The sequence below is a fragment of the Rhincodon typus genome, chromosome 6, assembly GCF_021869965.1.
Source record: "Rhincodon typus isolate 14 chromosome 6, sRhiTyp1.1, whole genome shotgun sequence".
In the NCBI taxonomy this organism is placed as follows: Eukaryota; Metazoa; Chordata; class Chondrichthyes; order Orectolobiformes; family Rhincodontidae; genus Rhincodon; species Rhincodon typus.
The window spans coordinates 105,722,394-105,746,836 of record NC_063337.1 but is presented as its reverse complement, the minus strand read 5'-3'; the positions used below and the strand labels follow the sequence as shown (position 1 = coordinate 105,746,836).

Here is a 24,443-nt window from a genome sequence, read left to right as displayed (position 1 = left end):
TGTGGAGCTGGAGGAACACAGCAGGTCAGGCAGCATCAAAGGAATAGGAAAGTTGACGTTTCAGGTTGGGACTCTTCAACAGGACCCTGCTGAAGGGTCCTGTCCTGAAACTTCGACTTTCCTGTTTCTCTGATGCTACTTGCAGCTAAGCAGTCCTCTGTCTAGGGGGAGCATGTCTTGCTGTCAAAGCCACACCTCCTTGTCCCAGTAGCTTACACAGTTAACATATGGCACGTGAAGCAAGCAGCCAGCTATGTATACAACTCTATGGGAGTTGTCCTCCATGATGTCCATGGAAGAATTAGTTAGTGAAGGGGTCCTCGGCACAGTAAGTCAAGGGTAATTTCCCATAATAGTGTCGGGAATTGGCCACAATCAGGTCTCTGTCAGTGTGCCCACGCCTCTGCAGTCCAGGGAGTAGGCCATGGTCGTCTACTGGCACCATAGTGGCCAGTTGGATGAGGTGTGGCATAGGGCTGATGTAGTTCGGGAGATGTATGGAAACCAGTTGGATCAGAACACATCTTGCACCAGAGCTGCCCAGTCATGTCAGTTGAGGGGATGAGCCACTCTCGGTCACCTGGTCAGTCCTCAGAAACTTAGGGAAAAGGATGCTGGGAGTTGGGGTGAAATACCAGCCAATGTTCTCTGTACTGTCATCCTCAGAGGTCAAGGATGGTACATCTGGTAGAGTCAGATATTTCGGTGCTGAGGACAAGGGTAGCTTATGAACCTTCCAACACAAGAGAGAGAAGGCATTGCAACTTGTGGTTAGAAGTGGTGTCCAATGACTGAAAGTGATAGTGGTGTTAATGGAAGAGTGACAGTAGCATGTAAAGTAGCACTTACTTGTTTGGCAGGACGTGGATGTTTCAGTATCCCTGCAGGTGTGATCCTAGTCTTCTGCGAGCTCCAAAATTCCCTCCTTATTGGGGATAAGAAGCTTGATGTTGGGCACCCCTCCAATTGCCCAGACTTTCTCAGCCCTTTTATGGGTTATCTTCTTCTATAATGAGAATAAGTAGGCAAATAAATTAGATTACAGTGACAGTGACATGCCTGTAAATCCTGGTACATGTGGGAGGAAGGTGGTGAAATGTGACAAAAGACTGAAGAGGAGGCACAGAAGCTAGCGTGGTTAGCAGTATGGAGACTGGCAGGATAGGGGAAGAATGTTGTGATCAATGACAGTGTGGTGGGAAGTGTGTTTAGTAACAGAGATAGTGAGTGTGTTTTAGAGAGGAATAAGTGTGGAGCTTAACCTTGCAGAGCCAAGGAGGTCTTTCTGCAGCGCTGCTGGCTGTTCCTTTGCACCCTGAAGCTGGCACTGATCTGGGTGGTGACATGCAGACCAGGCTATCAGGGTCTGGAGGCACAACCAATTCTTGCCACGCTCCTGGAAGAGATCAGCTGTCCTCTGCAACATCCTCTCCTCCTGGAGCTCCAAGTTCCAGTTGGTGAATTATATTGCTATTTTCCCATTCCATTGCATTTTGTGAGTATGACTTTCAATGAGCAGGACAGATTCAGAAAGCCAGTGCTTGTCCAGATGCACAGCAGCATTTTAAAGATGATGTGGGTATAAGGGATGCCATTCTATGAGTAGACATCCTCTGAGTAGTGAAGTGTTGTGAGAATGGTGCATGAAAAGATGGGGTAGAAATTAGATGTGAGACACGCCATAGGGCAATAAATGCATCACGTTTGATTAGATACAGTGAGAGATCTTACTAGATCTTGCAGTGACAAATCCTCCAAAAAAAAAAACAGCACAATTTGAATTTAGCCAAAAAACTTGGATTAGCTCAAAGATTTGTTAATGTTGGGAGCAGCCATATTTTATCAAAATGTTTCATGTATTCGCAGAATGGAGGTTTCCTCAGTGGATGGGTGTGTCCAATCTCGCCTTTAGCACAGACATGGTTCCCTTGCTCTGCCAGCCCCACTGCATGCTCCTTGAAGAGAGCCAGGATCTCTATAGGCATTCTTTCGCACGCATCGGCCTGGGTATTTTTGCGCTTTCTGAAGAAGGGTCTAGGCCCGAAACATCAGCTTTCCTGCTCCTCTGATGCTGCTTGGCCTGCTGGGTTCATCCAGCTCTACACCTTGTTATTTCAAGCGTACACTAACCTTTTGATCCTGAATAGTGTCAGGATCATGTCATCGCTACACTGACTTGAATATTCCTGTTAGCTGTCAAAACTGGGCAATAGACTCCTAGAAAATGCTAATCGAGGGCTGAAGGCTTGATTTTAGTGTCTAGGTTAGAAGTTGGTTGGCCTTGACAGGAGCAGGTATCAGGCTTTATCATATTGTTCAGTTCCACAAAGTACAGAGTATAATAGATAACTTCTACAGCAAACCCCCCTTCAATGTATTTATTGGAAAGGGATACCACTTTACCACTGAAAATGATAATGACCCGGGACTTGCTGTCCACAAAGGTGGTTGAAGCAGAGGTGATCAATGATTTCAAAAGAAATTAGCTAGCAGGCAGGTATAGAGTGGGAAAATGGAACTGACTGGATTGCTCCATGGGGAGCCAGTATAGACTCAATGGGCCCAATGGTCTCCATCTCTATCATACTATCTGAATGTCCACATTGTGTCCACCGAGAATCCTTCAAATCAAAGTACAGTTTGCTGGGAGTTACCATGTGCACTCTTTTTTAGGTATTCATCTCTCCTTGAAATTTTTTTTAAGAAATGTGATCAAATCAATCGACACCTGTGGTTGACAATATAACCCCTTAGTTGACTTAATTTTGCTTTTCTTTATGAGGCCATTACATTTCTAATCTCTGTGAGACACAAAATGAATGACTGTAGTCACTCTGTGACTGGTTTGTTTGTTGTACTAGGTACCTATCAGAAGGCTGTTATTGACTTTAATGGAGAATGATCCTTCTCTCCTTTGTTTCTTGGGTGAGCATTTGGATCACACCTGTCATCTGTTTCACTTGAATCCAAGCTTGGAAGCAAAATAATCATTGCTAGATGCCATGGAACAAGTGCTGACACTTCTCTACATATTTGTTGTAAACTCTAAGAGTTAATGGCTACTCAATAACACTGATCTTTTAATAATCAGTAACCCAACCAACAAATAAATTTACAAATCAATTGCTAATGTTTTATGCAGTGAGATGCTCCATGCTCCGCTATTTATGTTCCATCATCAGTCAATATTTTGGAGTAATGGAAAAATGAACATTTACTCATCCAACAGGAGAGTTAATGTCATTCATGTGAATGGGTCCTGTATTAAATCGAGGGAAATGTGGTTTAAATATTGACTTAAATGGCAACTTCTGCTTTACAAATTGATCACAGTGACACTGAGATGCTCATTTTACCTTTTCAATACAATGAGTTTCAGTTACTGTTCTTTTATAAACACTTAATATGTTAATACCATATTCCTGTCTGGGTTATTTCACATGGGTTAAAAAGTTTGAAGATTCAACAAAGAGCAATGATCCTCATCTGCACCCCACATCAGTTATTTTGCTTCCCGTTTCCTTTAAAGAGGCTGGACAGAGTGTTGTGTCTCTCTGTGCTGTACCTGAATCAGCCTGTATTGTGTGAGGATTCTGTAAATCTGTTTCTGAGTTCTGCTTCGTTAACTTGAGCTCATTGCAGGTCCAAATAAAACTGATGAAATTGGTTGACGTTTGAAGGTATGTACTAGTGCTAACTTTTGTAATCTAATTTTCTGCAGTGTTGCCATAAGTTTAAGGATTCATAGCTCTAGCAGCCAGTTATGAATATCACAGAATTATTGTAGGACAGAAAGAGGCTATTCAGTCTATCATTTCTGTGCCAACTCTCTAAGTGAACATTGTATCTGGTGCCATTCCCTTGCCTGCGGCCCATTGCTCTGCAGATTTTCCTTTCCCGATAATAATCTAATTCCTTCTTGGTTGCATCAATTTTGTCTTCACCATAGTCTCAGGAAGAAGATTCCAGATCTCAATGACTCACTGCATGAAAACTTTCTCCTTTTGCTCCCATCGTTCCTTTTACTAATTACCTTAAAGCTGTGTTGTCTCATTCTTGATCCTTCCACTATTGGAAAATTTTCTTTCCCCAATCTATCCTACCCAGACTCTTCATGATTTTGAATATTTCTATCAAATTTCTTCTCAATTAGGTTTAATATGACCTCCTCACTCTAGTACACAATGGTCCTGTTATTAAAGCCTAGTATACTGCAGTTGTACAAACCACTTTCTCATTCTGACATGCCATCTCCAATGATTCCTGTACATCTGCTTTTCTTTTCATCCCTGGGACATGGATATCACTAACAAGATGATGGCGAGGCATATTCTTGAGCCACTGGAGGTTCTATTTCAGGTGGAGTTCTAGCATTTTAGCTCAGCAATGATGAAGAAATGTGATATATTTCCAACTCAGAATGGAGTTTGCAAGGTATGTTGCAGGTAGTGATGTCCCCTCTGGGCGCATCTACTGCCCTTGCCTTTCTTTCTTGGTGGTAGAGTTTGTGGGTTCATAAGATGCTGTTGAAAAAGCATTGGCAAATTTCAGAATTCAACCTTGAATATGGCAAGCACTTTAACCATGGTGCATCAGTGATGGAGGAAATAACAAATTAGGGAGCTGCCAATCAAAACTATGTTCTGAATGGTGTCAAGCTTCCGGAGTGTTGATGGATCTGAACCCACTCAGGCAAGTTCAGAGTATTCTAACACACACCTAACTTCTATACTCTTGATGGGGGAAAGCCTTTAGGAAGTCAGGAAATGAGTTACTCGCTGAGAAATTTCCCCTTCAAATCTGCTATGGCAGCTATTGTACTTATATATGCCTTGTCCAGTTACACTTCTTGACAATGTTAATTTGGTAGATGGGGAGTCAGCAATAACAATACATTTGAAAGTCATGAGGAGATGGTTAGACTCTCCCAAAGCCAAGGATAACTGGAGATTTGTGTGAATTTGGATAAAATGGAGCCAGTTGTTGCTCAAGATATGCCTCCTCCTTTCCCACTTCTCTGAGATTATGACATCCCATTGCCTGATGCATACCATTGCTTAAACATAAGCTTAAATGTGTCTATATTTTACTTTAAATAAACACCCTAGTTCAGTTCTAGTGGTTCAATATAAAACAATCAAAGTGGCTCAGAAACATTAGAATTGCTGGTGCAAATTAAGAAATATTGTTTCAATGATGTACAGACTACTGGAAATAAATAACTAAAATTAATGACGTTTGTCCTTGTCCTTTGTTACAGTAGTTCAAAATACTTCATTGGCTTAACATACTTTGGGACAACCTGAAACTGTGAATGCTTTTTATAAATGCAAGTTCTTTGCCTTATGCTGTTGGCTTTGCATTAATAAACATCTATGACAAAAAGGCAGAGGACTGAAGAATCTATATCCAACAGGAGGGTGAATGATTTATTGCAGACACTGTCCTGATTGAAGAAACTTTGGTGACTGCCAACTGTCTAAAATTACAGACAAGAGAAATTCATTTTTATTTTTATCTGGGTTTGAAAATGGCAATGTTAAATGATAGCTTACTGCAGTGAATTATATTTTTTAATTTCACGTTTGCAGCAACTTCTCAACAGATCACTGAACAGTGAAATATTCTTGGAATAAATCATTATTAGCTAGTACTATTCTCAGCTGTTATAAGTTCAGTCTGAGTAAATCAATGTTAAGATGATTAAGAATAATAACTTTATGGTCTTAATTCAAGTTTATCAGAAGAACTGCAGGCCTCATAAAAATAATTACTGTGTATAGGTTATCATAACAAGCACCCAGGCAAAACACAGGAGGATATTGGGAAAGAAGACAAATGCCAATAAAATTCACATCAATGGGCGCAAAGGTATTGGGGCTTAGCTAAGCCTGTCAAAGACATATACCACTGCTGTCAATTCCTGTGCTTGCACCATCGTGTACACAATGCACACAGATGGAGACAGCAAGATTTTGAACTGAACCATTTAACTAAGCCTCTGACAAAAGCAGAAGATTTAATAAATACTAAGATAAATCAGAGTTCACTAAACACGCTCCTTCCATTTACATACCTAATTTAGACATTTTCTTATATCTCAAAACATCAAAGGAAGGAATTAAATCATTGTTAAAGGTGGGAATAATATAATGGGTGAATATCCTTACTAATCCATAACATTAAATGTGGCATATTTTTGCCTTTTTATTCAAAAAAAAGAAATGCCAGTTGTGTGATTGTCATCGCTACCTGTACACAATAGACTTTGCATCATTCATGTATTCTGACATTTGAAGTAACAAAGTGTTATCCACTTTATTACAGCCTGGACTCTGTCTGGTAGAAATGAATCAATCCCTGTTCCAGGTCCTTTATCTTCCTCTTTTACAAAATTTATTCTATTCACTTTTCAATGATGCTCACAGGTCCACTTCAATATCTGCATGTCTTGTGGCACCCCTTAACTTAATGACACTGTTTTTCTTCCCTTCACCCTTGATTTTTCCAGTGAGAGTCCTTAGTCTCCATCCTGTTATTCTCCATTTATATAACAGGAGATAACTTTTTCACTATTTATCTACAATAAGGTCTCTGGGTTTCACTCATAGATTGTTGGCACTCACTATACTGCTGCTTCTAAAGCTCCTGACTTGCCAAGAAATGATGTGTGTTGCCCCAACCTTCCAGTCCCCTCTCCTACTGCTGCTCAAACCTTCAGCCCTGAACTGGCACGGTGGCTCAGTGGTTAGCACTGCTGCTTCACAACACCAGGGACCTGGGCTTGATTCCAAGCGTGGGTGACTGTCTGTGCGGAATTTTTACATTCTACCTGTGTCTGTGTGGGTCCCTGCTGGGTGCTCAGGTTTCCTCTCACAGTCCAAAGATGTGGATTGGCCATGTAAAATTGCCCGTAGTGTTCAAGGATGTGCAGTCTAGGTGGGTTAGCCATGGGAAATGCAGGACTATAGGATCGGGCGATGGGTCTGGCTGGGATGCTCTTCAGACCATCAAGTGTGGTGTGTTGCCTCCCTGTTGCCGGGTTTGGGGGGGGGTGTGGTCAAGGATATCTGAGTGTGCACAGAATATTCTGAAGGGGGAGGGTGAGCAGCCAGAGGTACTAACAACATCAACAGAAAGAGAGATGAGGAAATTTAGGGCGTTAGGTAGGAAGTTGAAAAGCAAGGCTTCTTGGGTTGTAATCTCAGGATTGCTTCCTGCGCCATGTGCTAGTGAGGTCAGAAATAGGAAGATAATATAGTTGAACGTGGGCTAAAGAGCTGGTGTAGGAAGGAGGGATTCAGATCACTGGAATCGCTTCCAGGGCAGGTGGGACCTGTACAAGAAAGATGGACTGTACCTAAACTGGAAGGGCACCAATATCCTGGCAGGGAGGTTTGCTGGTGCCACTTGGAAGGATCCAAACTGATGTGTAATGAGGAGTATTTGAAGTGAAGAAAGTGGCTAAATCAAGTAAGTCTAGTAGGAAGAACAGGCAAGGTCATGTTAACAAACATGGTAGGATTAGCAGTCCGAAGTGTATTTTATTTAAACGCAAGGATAAAACAGATGCGTTTTAGAGCCTGGGACTATGGGACTATGATATGGTAGCCATTACTGAAACTTGATAGAGAGAAGGGCAGGACTGGCAGCTTGGTAGATTGGCTTGTGCCATATTTGGACTGGGGCTCCTCCATGCTCCTTCCCAGTGGTTACAGGGTGTCTGCCCATTCTGCCAATGCACCAAGCAGATTGGAGCACATTGTCACCTGCATTTCCCTACAGTAGGACTCCAAGATAAATAAAGAAGGAAAATGATTATAAAAGAAAGCTAGATAGAATTATAAAATGATGGTAAGGCTTTCTTTAGAGATTTTGGAAAAAAAAACTTAAATAGGTGAACGTCAGTCCTATAAAAAGTAAGTTTGCGAAATTACGGAAATGGAAAAGAAGGAGATATCAGCTGAATTGAATGGGTATTTTGCACTTGTCTTCACTCAACAGGTTACTCCTGCAATACTCTCCAGCTGCATGAGATCACTATAGTCCTGAGGAATCACTGTATTGACTTTGGATTGAAATGTTAAACTAATATCGCATTGCTTTCTTCAATTAATATCATGCAGCCATTTTGAACAGGAGCTGTGAATTTTCCCCAGCGTCCTCACCATTATTTTTATTCATTTTTGGGATTTGAGTATTGCTAGCCAGGCTAGCATTTGTGGTCCATCTCGAATTGTCCTTGAGAAAGAGAGAGTAAGCCTTCTCTCGAACTGCTTCGGTCCATGTATCATCAATGCACTCACGGTGCTGTAAAGAAAGGAGTTCCAGGATTTTGACCCAAGGTCAGTGAAAGGAAGAAGCTAATTTCCCAGTTGAGGTGGTATGTATTTTGGAGGGTACTTGCGGGTGTCTCTGCTGCCCTTGTCCTTCTAGATGGTGGGCACCATGTGTTTGGAATGTGCTGGTGAAGGAGACTTGGTGTGTTGCTGTGTCCCTCCCTCATCAAAAGTTACAAAGATTTACCTTGTTGTTTGTGGGGGTTCACTGAGAGAAGATTTCTATTGGAGACATGATAGACATTTAGAACATGATACAATACAGCACAGAAACAGGCCCTTCAACCTACCGTGTCTGTGCTGACCATGATGCCATTCTAAATTAATCCTATCTACTTGCACATGGTCTGTACCCCTCTATTCTCTGCCTGTTCATGTGCCTTAATCTAAATTACAAAGATATTTCATTGGGTTTTTTTAATTCATTCACGGGATGAGGGCGTCGCTGGCTAGGCAGCATTTATTGCCCATCCCTAATTGCCCAGAGGACAGTTAACAGTCAACCACATTTGTGGGTCTGGAGTGACATGTAGGCCAGACCAGGTAAGGATGGCAGTTTCGTTCCCTAAAGGACAGTAGTGAACCAGAGGGTTTTTCCAACAATCAACAATGGATTCACAGTCATCATTAGATTCTTAATTCCAGATATTTTATTGGATTCAAATTCCACCATCTGCCATGGCAGGATTCAAACCCGGGTCCCCAGAACATTTCTGAAGAAGGGTCTAGGCCCGAAACGTCAGCCTTCCTGCTCCTCTGATGCTGCTTGGCCTGCTGTGTTCATCCAGCTCTACACCTTGTTATCTCTTTCCCCAGAACATTATCTGGGTCTCTGGATTAATAGTCCAGTGATAATACCACTAGGCCATCGCCTCCCCTGAATTGGGAGAAGAAGTTCATGAGAAGTAACATATCCAGTTCTGAACCAAGAGCTAGTGCACTGTCATGAATAAGCAGGAAATTGAGAAGTATGTCCTTGGAGACAGGAGTTTGATTGCTTTTGTTGTTCCTAACAGTGTGCAGTCACAGTATGCTAGTCATGGAGAGGGTAAATATTTGAATATAGTGGATGGTGTGTGAATTAAGTGAGTTGCTTTGTACTGGATTGTGTCAGGATTCATGAGTGTTTTTGGACATAGATCAGTTCAGGCTAACAGAGACCACTCAATCAAACTCCTGACCAATGTTTTCTAGGTGGTAAAGAGTCTCTGGAAGGTCAAAAAAATTTACAACTGACCACAGAATACATAATTTCTAACCTGCTTTAGGAGGCATGACTGATGTGACTGGTCCAGTGCAAATGACTACTATTCCAAATCTATTCCGAAGATTACCATCATCCTCTTTTAGAACCCAAATCACGCCAACAACTTCTACAAAGATTGGATTTGTGACGGTTTTCCTTAAACAGTAAGCATCACTATTAAAGACATGACTTAAGACACAGACAAAACATCATTCATCACGTCAACAGATGTAAAAAACAAATAATCAAGATGTCAGCCTCAGTTGGTGATTTATGACCTGCAGCAGGAAATTCTATAAATGAAGAAGCTAAAACATAAAAGAAATTAATTACAACCTTTGAAACTATTTGCCCATTTCTAAAGCGCCAAAAGAGAAGCTCTCCAAAGAATAAAGTAAGACCCATGGATTTGAAATGATGCTGTGGGAATTATCCAGCATGAATACTAAAACATTTGTCTGCATCTCATTTGTCTGCTGTCTCCGGGAGGCACTAAATTGCATCAAATTATTGAGTTAACAGCTTCACCAAAGTAACGGTGAAGAAATTCAGACAGTTATGTAAAGTATGTGTGTGCTGTTTTTAAAAGTAATTTGTGAGATGTAGATATTGCTAGTTAGACTGGTCCTAATTGCTTATCCCTAATTGCCTGAGAAGGTGGTGACAACACTGATAGTGGTCAGTGATAGCTGACCAGGACTTGCAGGGATAGTTAAAAGTTAACAAAGTTAGCGATATTGTCCCTGGTCAGGATCATGTACAGGCCAGACCATGGAGGGACATTAGTAAACTTGTTAGATTTTTCCGATAATCTGACCGTTCCTTGGCCATTTTACCTGATACTAACTCATCACCAAATCCCATTTGCTTCACTATCCCAATGCTTTGCTACCTCCTCCTGTTTTGAACATCTCATTTTCTTCTACCCTGCTCAACTCTCATCTCAAAGCTTCATTCTCCATTGTCCACCCTAGCACCTTGAACATTCTCCCACCCTCAGCCTCTGCATTAATTGCATCTTAAATGCATTCACCTTGAAGATTGACACTCCTAACATTTCTGGACCTTAGTCTTTGCAAGTGGTTTAGCCCAAAAAGTGAAGTCTCATCTTGTAATGTTTTCTCACTCACCTTCTATGTGAGCAATGGGCCTGCTTGGCAGGCCTTCCTTCAGATACTGAGCGTTGCTGCAGTCACACTTATCCAGGCAAGTGGAGAGGAATCCATCACGGTCCTGACTTGTACCTTCCTCAGCCTAGTGTCTTAGGACCAACCATCTTCAGCTGTGTCTTCATTGACCTTCCCTCTGTCATAAGGTCAGAAACGGGGATGTTTGTCGATGATTACATGGAACATTGAACTTAGAACAGCACAGGAATGGGCCCTTCAGCCCATGAGATTGTGCCAAAAATGATGCCAAATTAAACTAATCCCTTCTGCCTGCCCTTGGTCCATATCCCTCCATTCCTTGCATAATCATGTGCTTAACCAGAAGTCCTTTAAAAACCCCTTTTGTATCTGCTTCCACCACCAGCCCTGGCAGTGTGTTCCAGACTCCTACCACTGTCTGTGTAAAAAACTTGCCCCTCACATCTCCTTTGGACTATCCCCCTCTCACCTTAAATGTATGCCCCCTAGTGTTAGACATTCCAAATCTGGGATAAAGATTTTGACTGTCAACCATATCTATGCATCGCATAATTTTATAGACTTTTATCAAGTCTCCCCTCAGCCTTCGCTGCTCCAGAGAAAACAATTCGAGTTTTTCTAACCTCTCCTCATAGCTCATACCCTCTAATCCAGGAGGTATCCTGGTAAACCTCTTCTGCATCCTCTCCAAAGTCTCCACATCCTTCCTGTAATGTGGTGACCAGAATTGAACGCAATATTCTAAGTGTAGCCTAACCAAAGTCTTATAAAGCTGCAACATGACACCCTGACCCTTGTACTCAATTCTCCAATCAATAAAGGTAAGGATGCCATACACCTTCTTTACCACCCTGTCTACTTGTGTGGCCACTTTCAGGGAGTCATGGACTTAAACCCCAAGATCCCTCTGTACGTCAATGCTACTCAGGGTCCTGCCATTAACTGTATACTTTTCCTTAACATTTGATCTCTCAAAGTACAGCACCTGACACTTACACAGATTAAACTCCATCAGCCATTTCCCCACCCCTATGTGCAGATGATCTATATCCTGCTGTATCCTTTGACAACCTTCTACACTATCCCAACTCCACCGATCTTTGTATCATCTGCAAACTCACTAACCCACCCATCTACATTTTCATGCAAGACAACAAGGTGCAGAGCTGGATGAACACAGCAGGCCAAGCAGCATCATAGGAGCAGAAAGGCTGACGTTTCAGGCCTAGACCTCTATGGATCCATATGGAACACCACTAGTCATGGACCTCCAGACTGAGAAACCCTTCCACCACTACCCTCTGCCTTCTATGGGCAAGCCAATTCTGAATCCTCATTGCCAAGTCACCATTGATCCCATTCATCTTAATCTTCTGAATGAGCCTATCATGAGGGGCCTTGTCGAAAGCTTTACTAAATTCAATGTAAACAACATCCACTGCTCTACCCTTATCGATCTCCTTCATCACCTCCTCAAAAAATTCAATCATTAGTAAGACATGACCTGCCCTGTACAAAGCCATACTGACTGTCCCTAATTAGGCCATGCTTTTCCAAATGTGTGCAAATCCTAACCCTAAGAATCCTGTCCAATAGCTTTCCAACCACCAACATGAGACTCACCGGTCTATAGTTTCCTGGGTTATCTGTATTTCCCTTCAGGAACAGAGGATCAGCATTAGCTGCTCACCAGGCCTGGCAGCATCTGTGGAGAGAAATCAGGGTTAATGGTTCACAACTGGTGACCCTTCCTCTGCCACATAAATATCTTGTTTACAAGAGCAAGTCAGAGATTAGGAATACTGAGGCAAGTAACTTATCTGCTGACTCCCCAAAGCCTGCCCACCATCTACAAGGCACAAGTCAGGAGTGTGATGGAATACTCCCCACTTGCCTGGATGGGAGCAGCTCCAACAACACTCATGAAGGTCAACACTATCCAGGGCAAAGCAACCCACTTGATTGGCTCCACATCCACAAATATCCACTCCCTCCACCACTGACGCTCAGCAGCAGCAGTGCATGCCATCTACAGGATGCACTGCAGAATTTCACAGATGCTCCGTAGGTAGCACCTTCCAAATCCATGAATACTACCATCTGGAAAGACAAGAACAGTAGACACATGGGAACAACACCCCAGTTCCCTCCAAGCCACTCAGCGTTCCGACTTGGAAATGTATTGCTGTTCTTTCAGAGCCACTGACTGAAATCCTGGAACACCATCTCTAACAGCTGGGTGTATGTCCTGCAGCAGTTCAAGAAGACAGCTTACCACTACCTTCTCTTGGGCAATTAGCGATGCATCCTGGCTCACATCCTGTGTGTCAGATATAATCTACCCTCATTTCATTTCAAAGTGATATCTGAAATAACTCCACAGAAGCTAGTATCCCATCACCAAGTCACCCTTTATTTACATGTGGAAAGTCCTTGACACTGATCCAGCTCCCTCAGAGTGAGCAGGATGTCTGACTTTCCTGTTTATATCTGTCAGCCAGGACCCCCTGATTGGACCAGATTAATAGCCCCAAATAAGGAACTCATATTCTATGAGGTCTACCTGACTGACCTCATTGCAATCACTGCAATATCCTTGGAGATGATTGACTGATTTTATCATGTCACATTTGGTCTGTTCCACCGCCATGAGTGGGATTGGAATCTCTTGAATTGTGACTCTAAAAAGTTCTGTGCCTCTGGTCCTTCCTGCCAATACTGGACTGCTGGTGTCTACAGTAAAAGATTTCATGAAGCTATGATGAGTTTGTGCATTGGTACTACAATATGATACTGACAAGGTATGGAGTTAGTGACCTGTTATACACTTTGTAACAGTCACCCGGTCTCTCATAGGCTGAACAACGAGCAACTACTTGTTGAGTGGTTTTCATTTTGTTCATGAGCAATGCAGTGCATTTTAACACTAGCTGCTGTGCTGATTTTAGCTTTTGTGTGTGTTCCTGCCTCTATAAGGATTTATAATTCTATTCATTATGGAAACTTCTGATCTTTCGACAGCCCACAGGGCGTATAAGGCTAACAATACAGAAAACATGGTGACCTTCTGAAATTTACCTTCCTCTCAATGACTCTGAGCCTCACTAATGTGTCTGCATTTGTGTACCTTCCTGACACTTTCTTTCGAACCAGTGTTGCATTGTTGCATCATCTTTTAGCATTTGAGAGGAGGCCCTGATAATCAAGGACGGCTGAGAAAAGGACATTAGTGAGAAAGGATATTGGCTGAGAAGATCAGGAAATAAAATCAGCCTGGATGGAGATGAGCTATCACAGGAGTCAGAAAATGCTGGTGGAAATACTTTACGGGTCTCATCACTGCAATTGTGAAATTGAACAGTGCATTAAACTAGAAATTATTGGAGCATGTAACTTGGAGGCAAGGTAATGGTTATGGGTGACTTTAATCATCATATAACTTGGCCAGATCAAACTGGAAAATACAGTCTGAAACATGAGTTTGTAGAATGCTTTTGTGCCAATCAAAAGCAAGAATACTAACCTTAAAGAAAACAAATGTAATACTGCTATTCCAGAACTAGTTGCATCCCCAGTTAAGCTGTTCTAAGAAAGCTGCAGGTACATCTACCCAGCAATATGGAAAATTACCCAGATATGTCCTATCCACAAAAAGCAGAACAAGTCCAACCCACCCAATTGCCATCCTTTTGGCCTCTTCTCGATCATCAGCAAGGAGATGGAAGGGGTCATCAGCCAATTTAGCAGACGGCACTTGCTCAGCAATCACCAGCTCATTGATGCTCAGTTTATATTCCACTAGGGCCACCCAGTTCCTAATCTCACTGGAGCCATGGTTCAAATATAAACAAAACAGCTGAAGAAACTTGACACAATAGATAGTGAGAAATTGTTTGTACTGTTTGGGCAATCTGGAAAGCTGGGTCAAGCCCTAATATAAGGGATGATAATGCAGCATTTTCTTCACTCAATCAGTTGTGAATCTTTGAAATTTTCTACCCACAATGTTGTGGTTGTTCTATAGTTGAATAGATTTGAAGCTGGAAAATTGTAGTCTCCCAGAGAATCAAGGTCTTAGGGAGTAGGTACAAAAGGGGAATTGTAGGCAGTGATCAACCATGATCATGTCGAATGGCAGAGGAGTCCCAGTGGGCTATCTGGGCTAGGTTTGCTCCTACATCCTGTGCTCTTATGTTCATAAGGTAGAGACAAGCCTAACTGAATAGATGAAACCTAAAAACATCTATGGTTATAATGGCTAACAAACGCCTCCAATTTCTTTCTGTTCTGATTATGTTCCAATCTTAAAGAAGCAAATATTATCGCACATAACAAAGTATGAAACAAATGTAGAATGTTTTACTTTTAATGCATTCAATATTTCCTCATTGTTTGTATTTTGCAAAAAGAACTGTAAGGAGCCAAAGCTCAACAGTGATGCTTTTTCACTAAAACTCACTCAATTTCCTCTCCACATTGTTGAGTGTGACTGGTGAGGCAACAGCTTATTGTTACCAATGTCGCATGGTCATCGCTTCGGTCTCCGCTCCAGGGATTTGAAGACAGACTCAAGGCTGACAGCTCAGTGCAGCACTGAGAACCTCCTGCACTGTCAGGGGAACAGCCTTTTGGCTAAGATACCAAACACATTTCCTTGCTGTCTTCACAGGTAGATGTAAAGAATCCCATGGAGCCATAACAGAACAAACGTCAGAAAATTACCTTCTGTGTCCTGGTCAATATTTATCCATCAAGCAATTAAGAATGGCAGAGAATCTTGCCATTATAATATTTCTGTTTGTGGTTTGTTATGAATGAATTGGCTGTTAGCTTGCCCATTTATTAGATTGAATATAATTTGAAAATGTTTCATTATATTTTGGGATGTCTTTAGGTTGTGAAAGGTCCATGCTTCCTTTTAAAAACATCGAGGGACTGTTGCAAAGGAGAGCAGAGGATTCTGCTCCAGTATCCTACCAATATTTATCTCTCAACTAACATCACCAATCCAAGTTAGTTGGCCATTACCATATTGCACTTATTACAACCCACTGGCTTACTGGACACAAATTGGATGTCTTGTTTTTTAACATTATAACACTTCAAAATTACTTAATTAAATATAAAGGTCTTTGAGATGTTTTGAGGTTGTAATAAGTGCAATATGATGTGTTATGTCATATAGTCAGAGAATCAAAGAGCTGTACAGCATGGAAACAGAGCCTTCTGTTACTCATGTCTGGCTCTTATATTGTGGGAGCTAACTTAAGCATCACCATATCAAGTACAAATACTCTACAGGAAGCAAAGCCTATACCACAATGGCAGTTAACTATTACAATTCAAGTCACTCTTTCGTTCTTTGTCATAGACTCATAGAGTCACAGTCATACAGCATGGAAACAGACCCTTCAGTCCAAACAGCCAAACATAACCCCAAACTAAACTCCTCCCACGTGCCTGCTCTTGGCCCATAACTCTCCAAACCTTTCCTATTCATGTACCTAAGTGTCTTTTAAATGTTGGAATTAGACCTGTATCCATCACTTCCTCCGGAAATTCATTCCACACGCGAACCACCCTCTGTGTAAAAAATTTGCTCCTCCTGTCTTTTTAAAATCTCTCTCCTCTCACGTTATAGATGTGCCCCCTAGTCTTGAAATCCCCCACCCTAGGGAAAAGACACCTCTTATCAGCCCTATCTATACCCCTCATGATGATATTAACCTCTATAAGATCATCTCTGAATCTCCTACGTTCCAGTGAAAAATGTCCCAGCCTATCCAGCCTTTCTTTATAACCCAAACTTTCCATACCCAGCAGCACTGTGTAAATTTCTTTTGAATCCTCTCCAGCTTAATAATATCCTTCCTATAACAGGGCAACCAGAAATGGACGCAGTACTCCAGAAAGCACACTGATTATAATGGAATTCTTTCTTATCCAACGTATTTTTCATGTTCACTATTCTGTTCATTATTCTTTCAGACTAATTACCACCATTGTACTGACATTTACATCCTTAGGAAGGTTTGAATTTGTTCACATTGACTGCTGCATGTGCAGGATCGCACTGTTTTGCAGATAATGGATAAAATAACACGGTCTTTCACAAGGAAATGCTGTGTAACCGTAAATGTTCATGGTGGCTTCCCAGCTCGACATTTATTTGGACATTTTGATGTCACAAGTGTTCACCACAACACTGCACAATTGAAGATAACACAGCATGGAGCTGGAGGAAAGCAGCATCAGAGGAACGCTGACATTTCGGGTCAGGACCTTTCTTCAGAAACCTCCTTCAGAAAGCCTTCCCAACCCATAGATATTAATCTGCCAATGCTATCATAAAACCGTAAGGTATAGAAGCAGAATTCAGCCCATTGAGTCTACTCTGCCATTTAATTGTGGCTGATATGTTTCTCAACCCCATTCTCTTGCCTTCTCCCTGTAACTCTTGATCCCCTTACAAACCAAGAACTAATCTAATCCTGAGGAAGGGACACTGAACCTGAAAAGTTAACTCTGATTTGTCTCCACAGATGCTAGCAGACCTGCTGAGTTTTTGCAGTAATTTCTGTTTTTGTTTCCAGCATCTGCAGTTGTTTTGCTTTTTATTTAAGAACTAATCTATCTCTGTCTTAAAAACACTCAATGACATTAGCCTCCACAGCCCTCTGTGGCAATGAGTTCCCCAGATTCACCACCCTCTGGCTGAAGAAATTCCTCCTCATCTCAGCTGTAAATAGCTATGCCTTCACTCTGAGGCTGTGTCCTCAAATCCTATTCTCTCCAACTAGTGAAAACATCTTGTCCACGTCAACCCAATCCACGCCTTTCAGTATCCTGTAAGTTTCAATCAGATCCCCCATCATCTTTCTAAACTCCATCGAGTACAGTGTCAAATATGACATTGAAGGTACAATCTTACATAAAGGAAGCAGTGCAGACTTGATGAAGCAAGTTGGAAAAATTTAGCTTGTTCATATTATCAATCCATCGCCAACATTCTGCACCTCATAGGTTTCATTTTGTTTAGACTTGTGCAGTGCTTCAATCAACCAAGCTCTGGACTATCTCCAATACACAGTAACTTCCTCAAAACAAACTCTTGTCTGTTATTTTAATAAAGTTCCTGTTTATTTGAACATTATCACACATAGGAATTTCGTGTAATAGCATCTAGCAATATTGAAAATTAGAGGCAAATGAATTTTATTCCTCATTAAATAGCCTGTCAGTCTTGAATATCATAACCAGTGATGATTTGCTTAATTAAAACCAGCCTTTCCTTTAGAAACTCCACACCGAGCAGCTTTTAGCTATTATAATGCCACAGGCAATAGTGAGGATAAATACTAAATTGTTTTCACAAATTTTACCTTGTTATTTGGAAACCCCTTCCTTCTGTAATTTCACAGTGTAATTAAATGAAATGGGCTTTCTTGTCATGTCTACAGAATCTTTAATTGCCTTTGGATCAAGAACTAAACTTTTTGAAAAATTCAGTTTGTGTTTCTTAAAAATACATTCTTTAGATGTTGATGTTGCTAATAAAGCTAGCACTTCCTGCCCATCCTTAGTTTTGGTCATGGTTAGATTGTTTTACATGGCCATACACATCAGATGGTGGTTATAAGTCAACAACATTGTTGTAGGATTGGAGTCAATAGGGGCCAGAACAGGGCAGGATGCCAATTTCTCTTCCAATAGAATATTAATGAATCTGCTCCTTTTGCACATCAGTTCAACAGCTCCATGTTCACTGTTATCTAATCCAGTTTTTTTTTTAAAATGTTAGATTTATTGATTGACAGAATTAAGTTCATATAATCATGGTGGGATTTGAACTCAATGTCCCAGACATCCATTCCCAGGCTGTGTACAGAGACAGAGGAGAATTCCTGTCTGTGCAAACATGACCTTCAAAAAAGAAATTGCCTGGCTATCAGAATTTTGGCCCAAATAGATGTTCTGGGTGAGAAGTCGGGTGTGTGGGTGGAAGAATTGAAGGAGTTACCATGCTGGTTGAATGCCTAAGTTGGGTATCTGTTTCTGTGTCTGAAGTTCAAAATAAAGAATAAAATACGAAATATTTTTGCAAACCTCACCCCTCTACAAACATACGCCATGCTCCATCCCTGCTCCATCATGTGCCCACTTAACTCTATGGCCCCTCCAACCACTCCCATGGCCTTTTACATGCTGGTGCCACCTTAGTGCCTCTTCATGCTAATCCAAGCCCTCCTCCTACAACTCTTTGTCCTTGCAACCATGCCAACTCATGCTGTATCCATGCAAATAGAAACAAAATACTGCTGGAATAAACACAGAGCATGGTGGAGAAACTCAGCAGATCTGGCCATTCAGAAGAAGAGTCATACCAGGCTTGAAACATTAACTATGTTTCTCTCACCACAGATGCTGCCAGACCACCTGAATTTCTCCAGCATTCATTGTGTTTATTGCACACAGGATCCAGCATGGGTGGACTTCAGGCTGTATGCAGGGATAGGATAGAATGAAGTTAGATACAATAAACTATATCAAAAAAAAAGCTCATCCATAGACCACTTTTGGCTTCATTTATATTCCTTCAACTAAATAATCTCTTACAACATCATTTGATTCAAGTAACAATCCCTTATCACAGCACACATTGGAATTCATAGCCCCACATCAAAAGGTCCACCACTTCTAGTGGTTAATCAAAAATGAGAATTGGCAGGCACCCTGCTGTAATAAATACATAATTGTGAAATTATTCATCTTGCAGGAATACAACAATAGAAGCCCTCAATCTTATGTCAATACATAGAGTGAAAGAATTAAAGAGCAGGAATGTTTAAACGTATTAAACACATCTCTCTCTGACAGGTGATCTTGAGAGGTACTTTTTGACAGATCCTTTTGACAGTTTTGACAGTTGGTTTTGATAGGTCAGTTGACAGTTCCAATAAGCTTGACAATAATGAGCGTATGTACCTTTTATCCATTTTATGCCTTTTTTTTAGCAAATCCAAAGGGCAGCTTGCCTCCACCAGAAAATGTGTGCACATCCATTATTTTTATTCTTTGAACTCTACTGCCTGAACAGTCGCTTCTCCAGGTTAACTATTTAACTTCCGTCCCATGAGCTTTATTTTTAATTATGTTTCATTAACCTTTTCTCATGCAGAACCTCATTGACAGCCTTTTGGAAGCGCATACAGACTACATCAATAAACATTCCACTGTCTACTTCTTCAGTTACTTATTCAAAAAAAATTCAATAAGGTTTGTCAGACCTGAACTATCCTCTTTGAATCCACATTATTTCTCTTTAATCAGATCAAACATCTCTAAGTGCTCAGTTACTTCGTCTACTGACTGCCAGAGATGTTTGATTAATCTATGATTTCTAAATTATGCAATATATTTTTAATCTATATTGAATATCAAGTCAAATGCTGCTGAGCATTCAGACCAGTTCCAAAAGACGGTGAGATTTGCAAAAGTTGATGCGGTTTGAGCATTCATCTATTATCATTAGGCAGGGAAAGAATTTGCACACTTCCCTTAAGTGCATAGCAAGTGGAAGGATGAGAGGAAATCTTTCTGATCATTGAAAGGAACAGTCCGGTCAGTGAGAAGCAAATTGGCTAGGTAGAAGTAGACAGATGCATAATCATGGAAAAACGAGCACTCAATAAAAGCTTCAATTGATAACATGTCATTATAAATGGATAATTTGGCTAAATTTTAAATCTTGCTTCTCTACAATTCTGGACACAAAAATCATTTTACAATAAACCACTTGCTAAACTAGTGTTGGTACACTAAATTGAAGTACTCAGGAAATTTGACTGAGTTCTGAAGCATGTTATTTCATTTATTGGAATCTATTACTAAATGTCAAAATAATGGTATCAATATTATTGAAGAAATTCTACATGAACTTTGCTGGATCAGTCTTTTGCAATTTTCAGTTGGTTCAAATCCACACTGTAGTGGTTTTCCTAATTGTTTTCAATGTGCTAACAATTGAAATAGCGCAGGAAGTATGGATGTAGGCAGCCTTGTTATAGACATGATGCAAGAGCTGAATACCAGATAAAGAATCAAAATAACAGTTCTCCACATCAAGTACCTTCCAACTGCATAGAGCACTGTAGAGCTCCAGCAAAGTTCAAGGGGAAGATGCTTTAGTAATTGATACACACAGGAAAACACTCACTCAATGATTGATAGAGGCTAATAAAAACAAGCCTTCATGAAAGCAAAGTCCTAACACAAACATCTTCATAAATGATGAGCCTTCCATTGTAAAGATGCAGGACTACTTGCTAATGATATTTCTAGTCAACCCATTGTAGGGATATTATTACATACCTTCAAAGTTAGTAGGATTTGAACCCATGCCTGCTGATCCACAGGCAGGGACACTAACCACTGCACTACAAGACCCAGTTCCTTGGTGGCTGATCACTCACAGTGTACAATTGCATTCACGTAGTCTCTATAATTAGCAGTCAAGGTTAGTTCCTTCACAATTGTTAAACCCATGACTGAAACATGCAAATATTTTACAGTTGAGGGTCTTTATAGCTCCATGTATATAAGGGTGTGAATACAGAAACATTTGCAGATGAAGACATGGGTGGAAAGGGTTTGTAACTCCTGAATCACAGTATTATTTTGAAAGATGCATGCAGTCACGGGGGCAAGATGGTTATAAGTAGGAAGTATGTTTAAATAGTTCATTCTTGGGAGGTCTAGCTGAACCCTCAGACTTTATCTGACCTGGAAATCCCATCAAACATGTTTCAGGATTGAGAGGCCATGAATTCTCATTGAGTGACTGGCCTGATCAGTTCCTTTCATTTGTGAATAGAACTGAAAATTGTCAAATAATCAGTAAAGAGCACGTCCCTGACCCCAAGCTGGAAGGAAGGTCATTGATGAAGTAAGGGCACTACAGAGGCTCTGCAGTGATATCGTAGGGCTGTAATAACTGGGATCCAATTGTCACCTTCCCTTGATGATCCTTGACTTCAGACAATGAAATGTTTTGTTTCTTATCCAACACTGACAAGTGATGAAGGGTTAGTGTGGCAGGTCGATGGGTTGGGGGGGAGGAGGTGGCAGGTGAAGGGGGTGGAATTGCATGCCAGATGCTCTCTGGAGTGGGGGTAGAGGTAGTTAGGTCAGATCAGGGGCATTACAGGGAATGAGGAACAGTCAGGTGGGTTGGGGGGTGATCAGGTTCAGTCAGGTGAGAACTCATCAGGCCAGGAGGTAGTCAGGTGGTGATAGGTGTAGTCAGATTGGGTGAGGGTGTTGGAGTGGAGTTGGGTTGGGTTGAGGGTTATCTTGGTTATTGAGTGAGTTGGGGGGCAGGCATTATCAGAGTTTCAGGGAGGGCGTGGCTCAGGTATAGTTGGAGGTTTGGTGGTTGTAGGGATTAATTTGGATTCAGGCTAACTTACTTGTAATGGATTAGCACCTTGAGTTGATTTGGGAGGGTGTCCATGGGTGATTGTCACATTGGGAAGGGTAGTCAAGGAGTGATCAGGTGGTCAGTAGATACGTCAGTGAGTTGGGATGAATTGGGAGGTGACAGAGGGAGTCAGCATTGGGATACTGCTCACAATGTGGTCTCCTCTACAGCAGGGAAATGAAGCATACACTGGGTGATTGCTTCACAGAACACCTTCTGTCTGCAAAAAAGACCCTGCGTTTCCAGTTGCCTGCCACTTTAATGCATCACACTATTCACTGGCCAACATCTCTGTCTCAGGCTTGCTGCAGTGTTCCAGTGAAACTCAGCACAAGCTGGAAGAAGAGTACAGCATTTTCTGCTTAGGAATTCTTCAGCCTCCTGGACTTAATATTGAGTTCAACAATTTTAAGGCGTGTGGCACCTTCTCCCATGTCCTTTCCCCAACACCCACACACCAGGTCTTGTTATCAGAGATAGTAGGAACTGCAGATGCTGGAGAATCTGAGATAACAAGGTGTAGAGCTGGATGAACACAGCAGGCCAAGCAGCATCATAGGAGCAGGAAGGCTGACGTTTCGGGCCTAGACCCTTCATCAGAAGACCTAGACCCTTCTACACCTTGTTATCTCAGGCCTTGTTATCACATGGTCTGCTATTACACCCAACGCATTGTTACCCACTAATAGTCCCCATTAACAGCTATTCATTCTCCTGGACTGACCGTTACGCACTCCTTTGTTTGCCCAACTGTTCTCTCTCTTTGGGCTCTATCTCCATCTATTGTTTACTTCTTACTCCCTCCCTCCACCCTATCTTCTGCATAAAATCCATTTCTTTCGTAGCTATCATCAGTTTTAAGGAAGCATCACCGGACCCAAAACATTAACTCTGATTTCTCTCCACAGATGCTGCCAGATCTGCTGAGCTTTTCCAGCAATAGCATCTTATTGTTGTTTTTGGGGAAGTTGCTAGATCAGGAGCTGTGGGAAAGGTCACCATAATCTCTGTCCGAAATGGGAGATTCTTTGTTTTAAGCTGTGTCCTCATTTCTAGTTTCCTTGCCAGATGAAACATCCATTTGACATCTACCCCACCCACTCCCCTCAGAATCTAAGATGCTTCAGTTAGAATGCCAACTTCCAGGTCTAACACCAAAGTTAGACCTTTGCTGTATTTTGAATAGTTTCAATAATGAAAAGATAAAAGAATCCAAGCATGACCTCAATTTCAATACTTCTCTGCTAATTTCTACAGTGAAGGCTTAAATTTGGCACAGCTGTTAAGCTTATTTGAATAACAATTATGGCTATAGGTGTCAGTTTGTAAGAGTGCCCTTGAAAACTGTCACCTTTCATCAACCAAAAAATGTTTCCCCTTAGGCATCATTTAGATATTTCAATAAAGCTAGAAAGTGTTTGATTGCTGAGAGTTACAGCACAATTCCAAAATGCCTGCATACCTATGTAAATAAAGGCCATTTCCTTTACATTGGGCCAGGATGCCCAATGCCCACTTTTCTCTTCTGCCATCCCTGAAGCTGTCTGGAATGGAATGGCAGAGGTGAGGATAATCTGCCTTTGCAGTACTGTTGCACAGTGATAGATCTGCACAGAAGACAGATGATTTGGGCGTTATTTTCAGTGTAAATGAGTCTAAGTCATCACAATCCAACTGGATTTGGGGGAGTTATGGAAACTGACAGAAGTTGGAGAAAGAACAATTTAATTAAGCCGAGCTGTGATTCAGCAAAAATCCTTTGATGACTGTGTGTCAGGGCAGTGAGAAGCATTCTAGGTGTTTTTGTGGTTCAGAAGCAATATTCTCCCCCAAACAAAATAGGGTAGGATTCCCAAATCTACAGCCCCTTGAATGTCAATGGATACACAGGAAAGGCTCAGGCAAAGAAAGAAATGTCTGTAACATGTTGAGAGCCCAATATATTAGAAAGCCTTGAGATTATAGGAAGTATGGTGATGAAAATAGAAGGAGTTCAGAAAAGCAATGAAAGTGCATAAAAAAATCAGTGAATAAAATCAAGGCAAACCCAAAGATGTTTTATAAATACATCAGGAGTAAGATGACATGTAAGGATAGACTGAGATAACAAACTGCAGATGCTGGAAAATCTGAGATAACAAGGTGTAGAGCTGGATGAACACAGCAGGCCAAGCAGCATCATAGGAATAGGAAGGCTGACGTTTTGGGCCTAGACCCTTCTTCAGAAATGG

General features: G+C 41.4%; 1 protein-coding gene across 1 annotated transcript in view; it reads right to left on the bottom strand.

Annotated features, from left to right (window-relative positions):
- Window positions 1–10,435: 10,435 nt before the first annotated feature.
- The window catches only part of tdrd3 (tudor domain containing 3), an 87,646-nt gene continuing 73,638 nt past the window's right edge, over window positions 10,436–24,443 (bottom strand). Inside the window, exons 12-13 of the mRNA XM_048598428.1 lie at window positions 18,300–18,302; window positions 10,436–10,483 (exon numbers count right to left, since the gene is read on the bottom strand). Coding sequence (XP_048454385.1) covers window positions 10,436–10,483; window positions 18,300–18,302 — 51 coding nt within the window. The remainder of the gene's footprint in view (window positions 10,484–18,299; window positions 18,303–24,443) is intronic.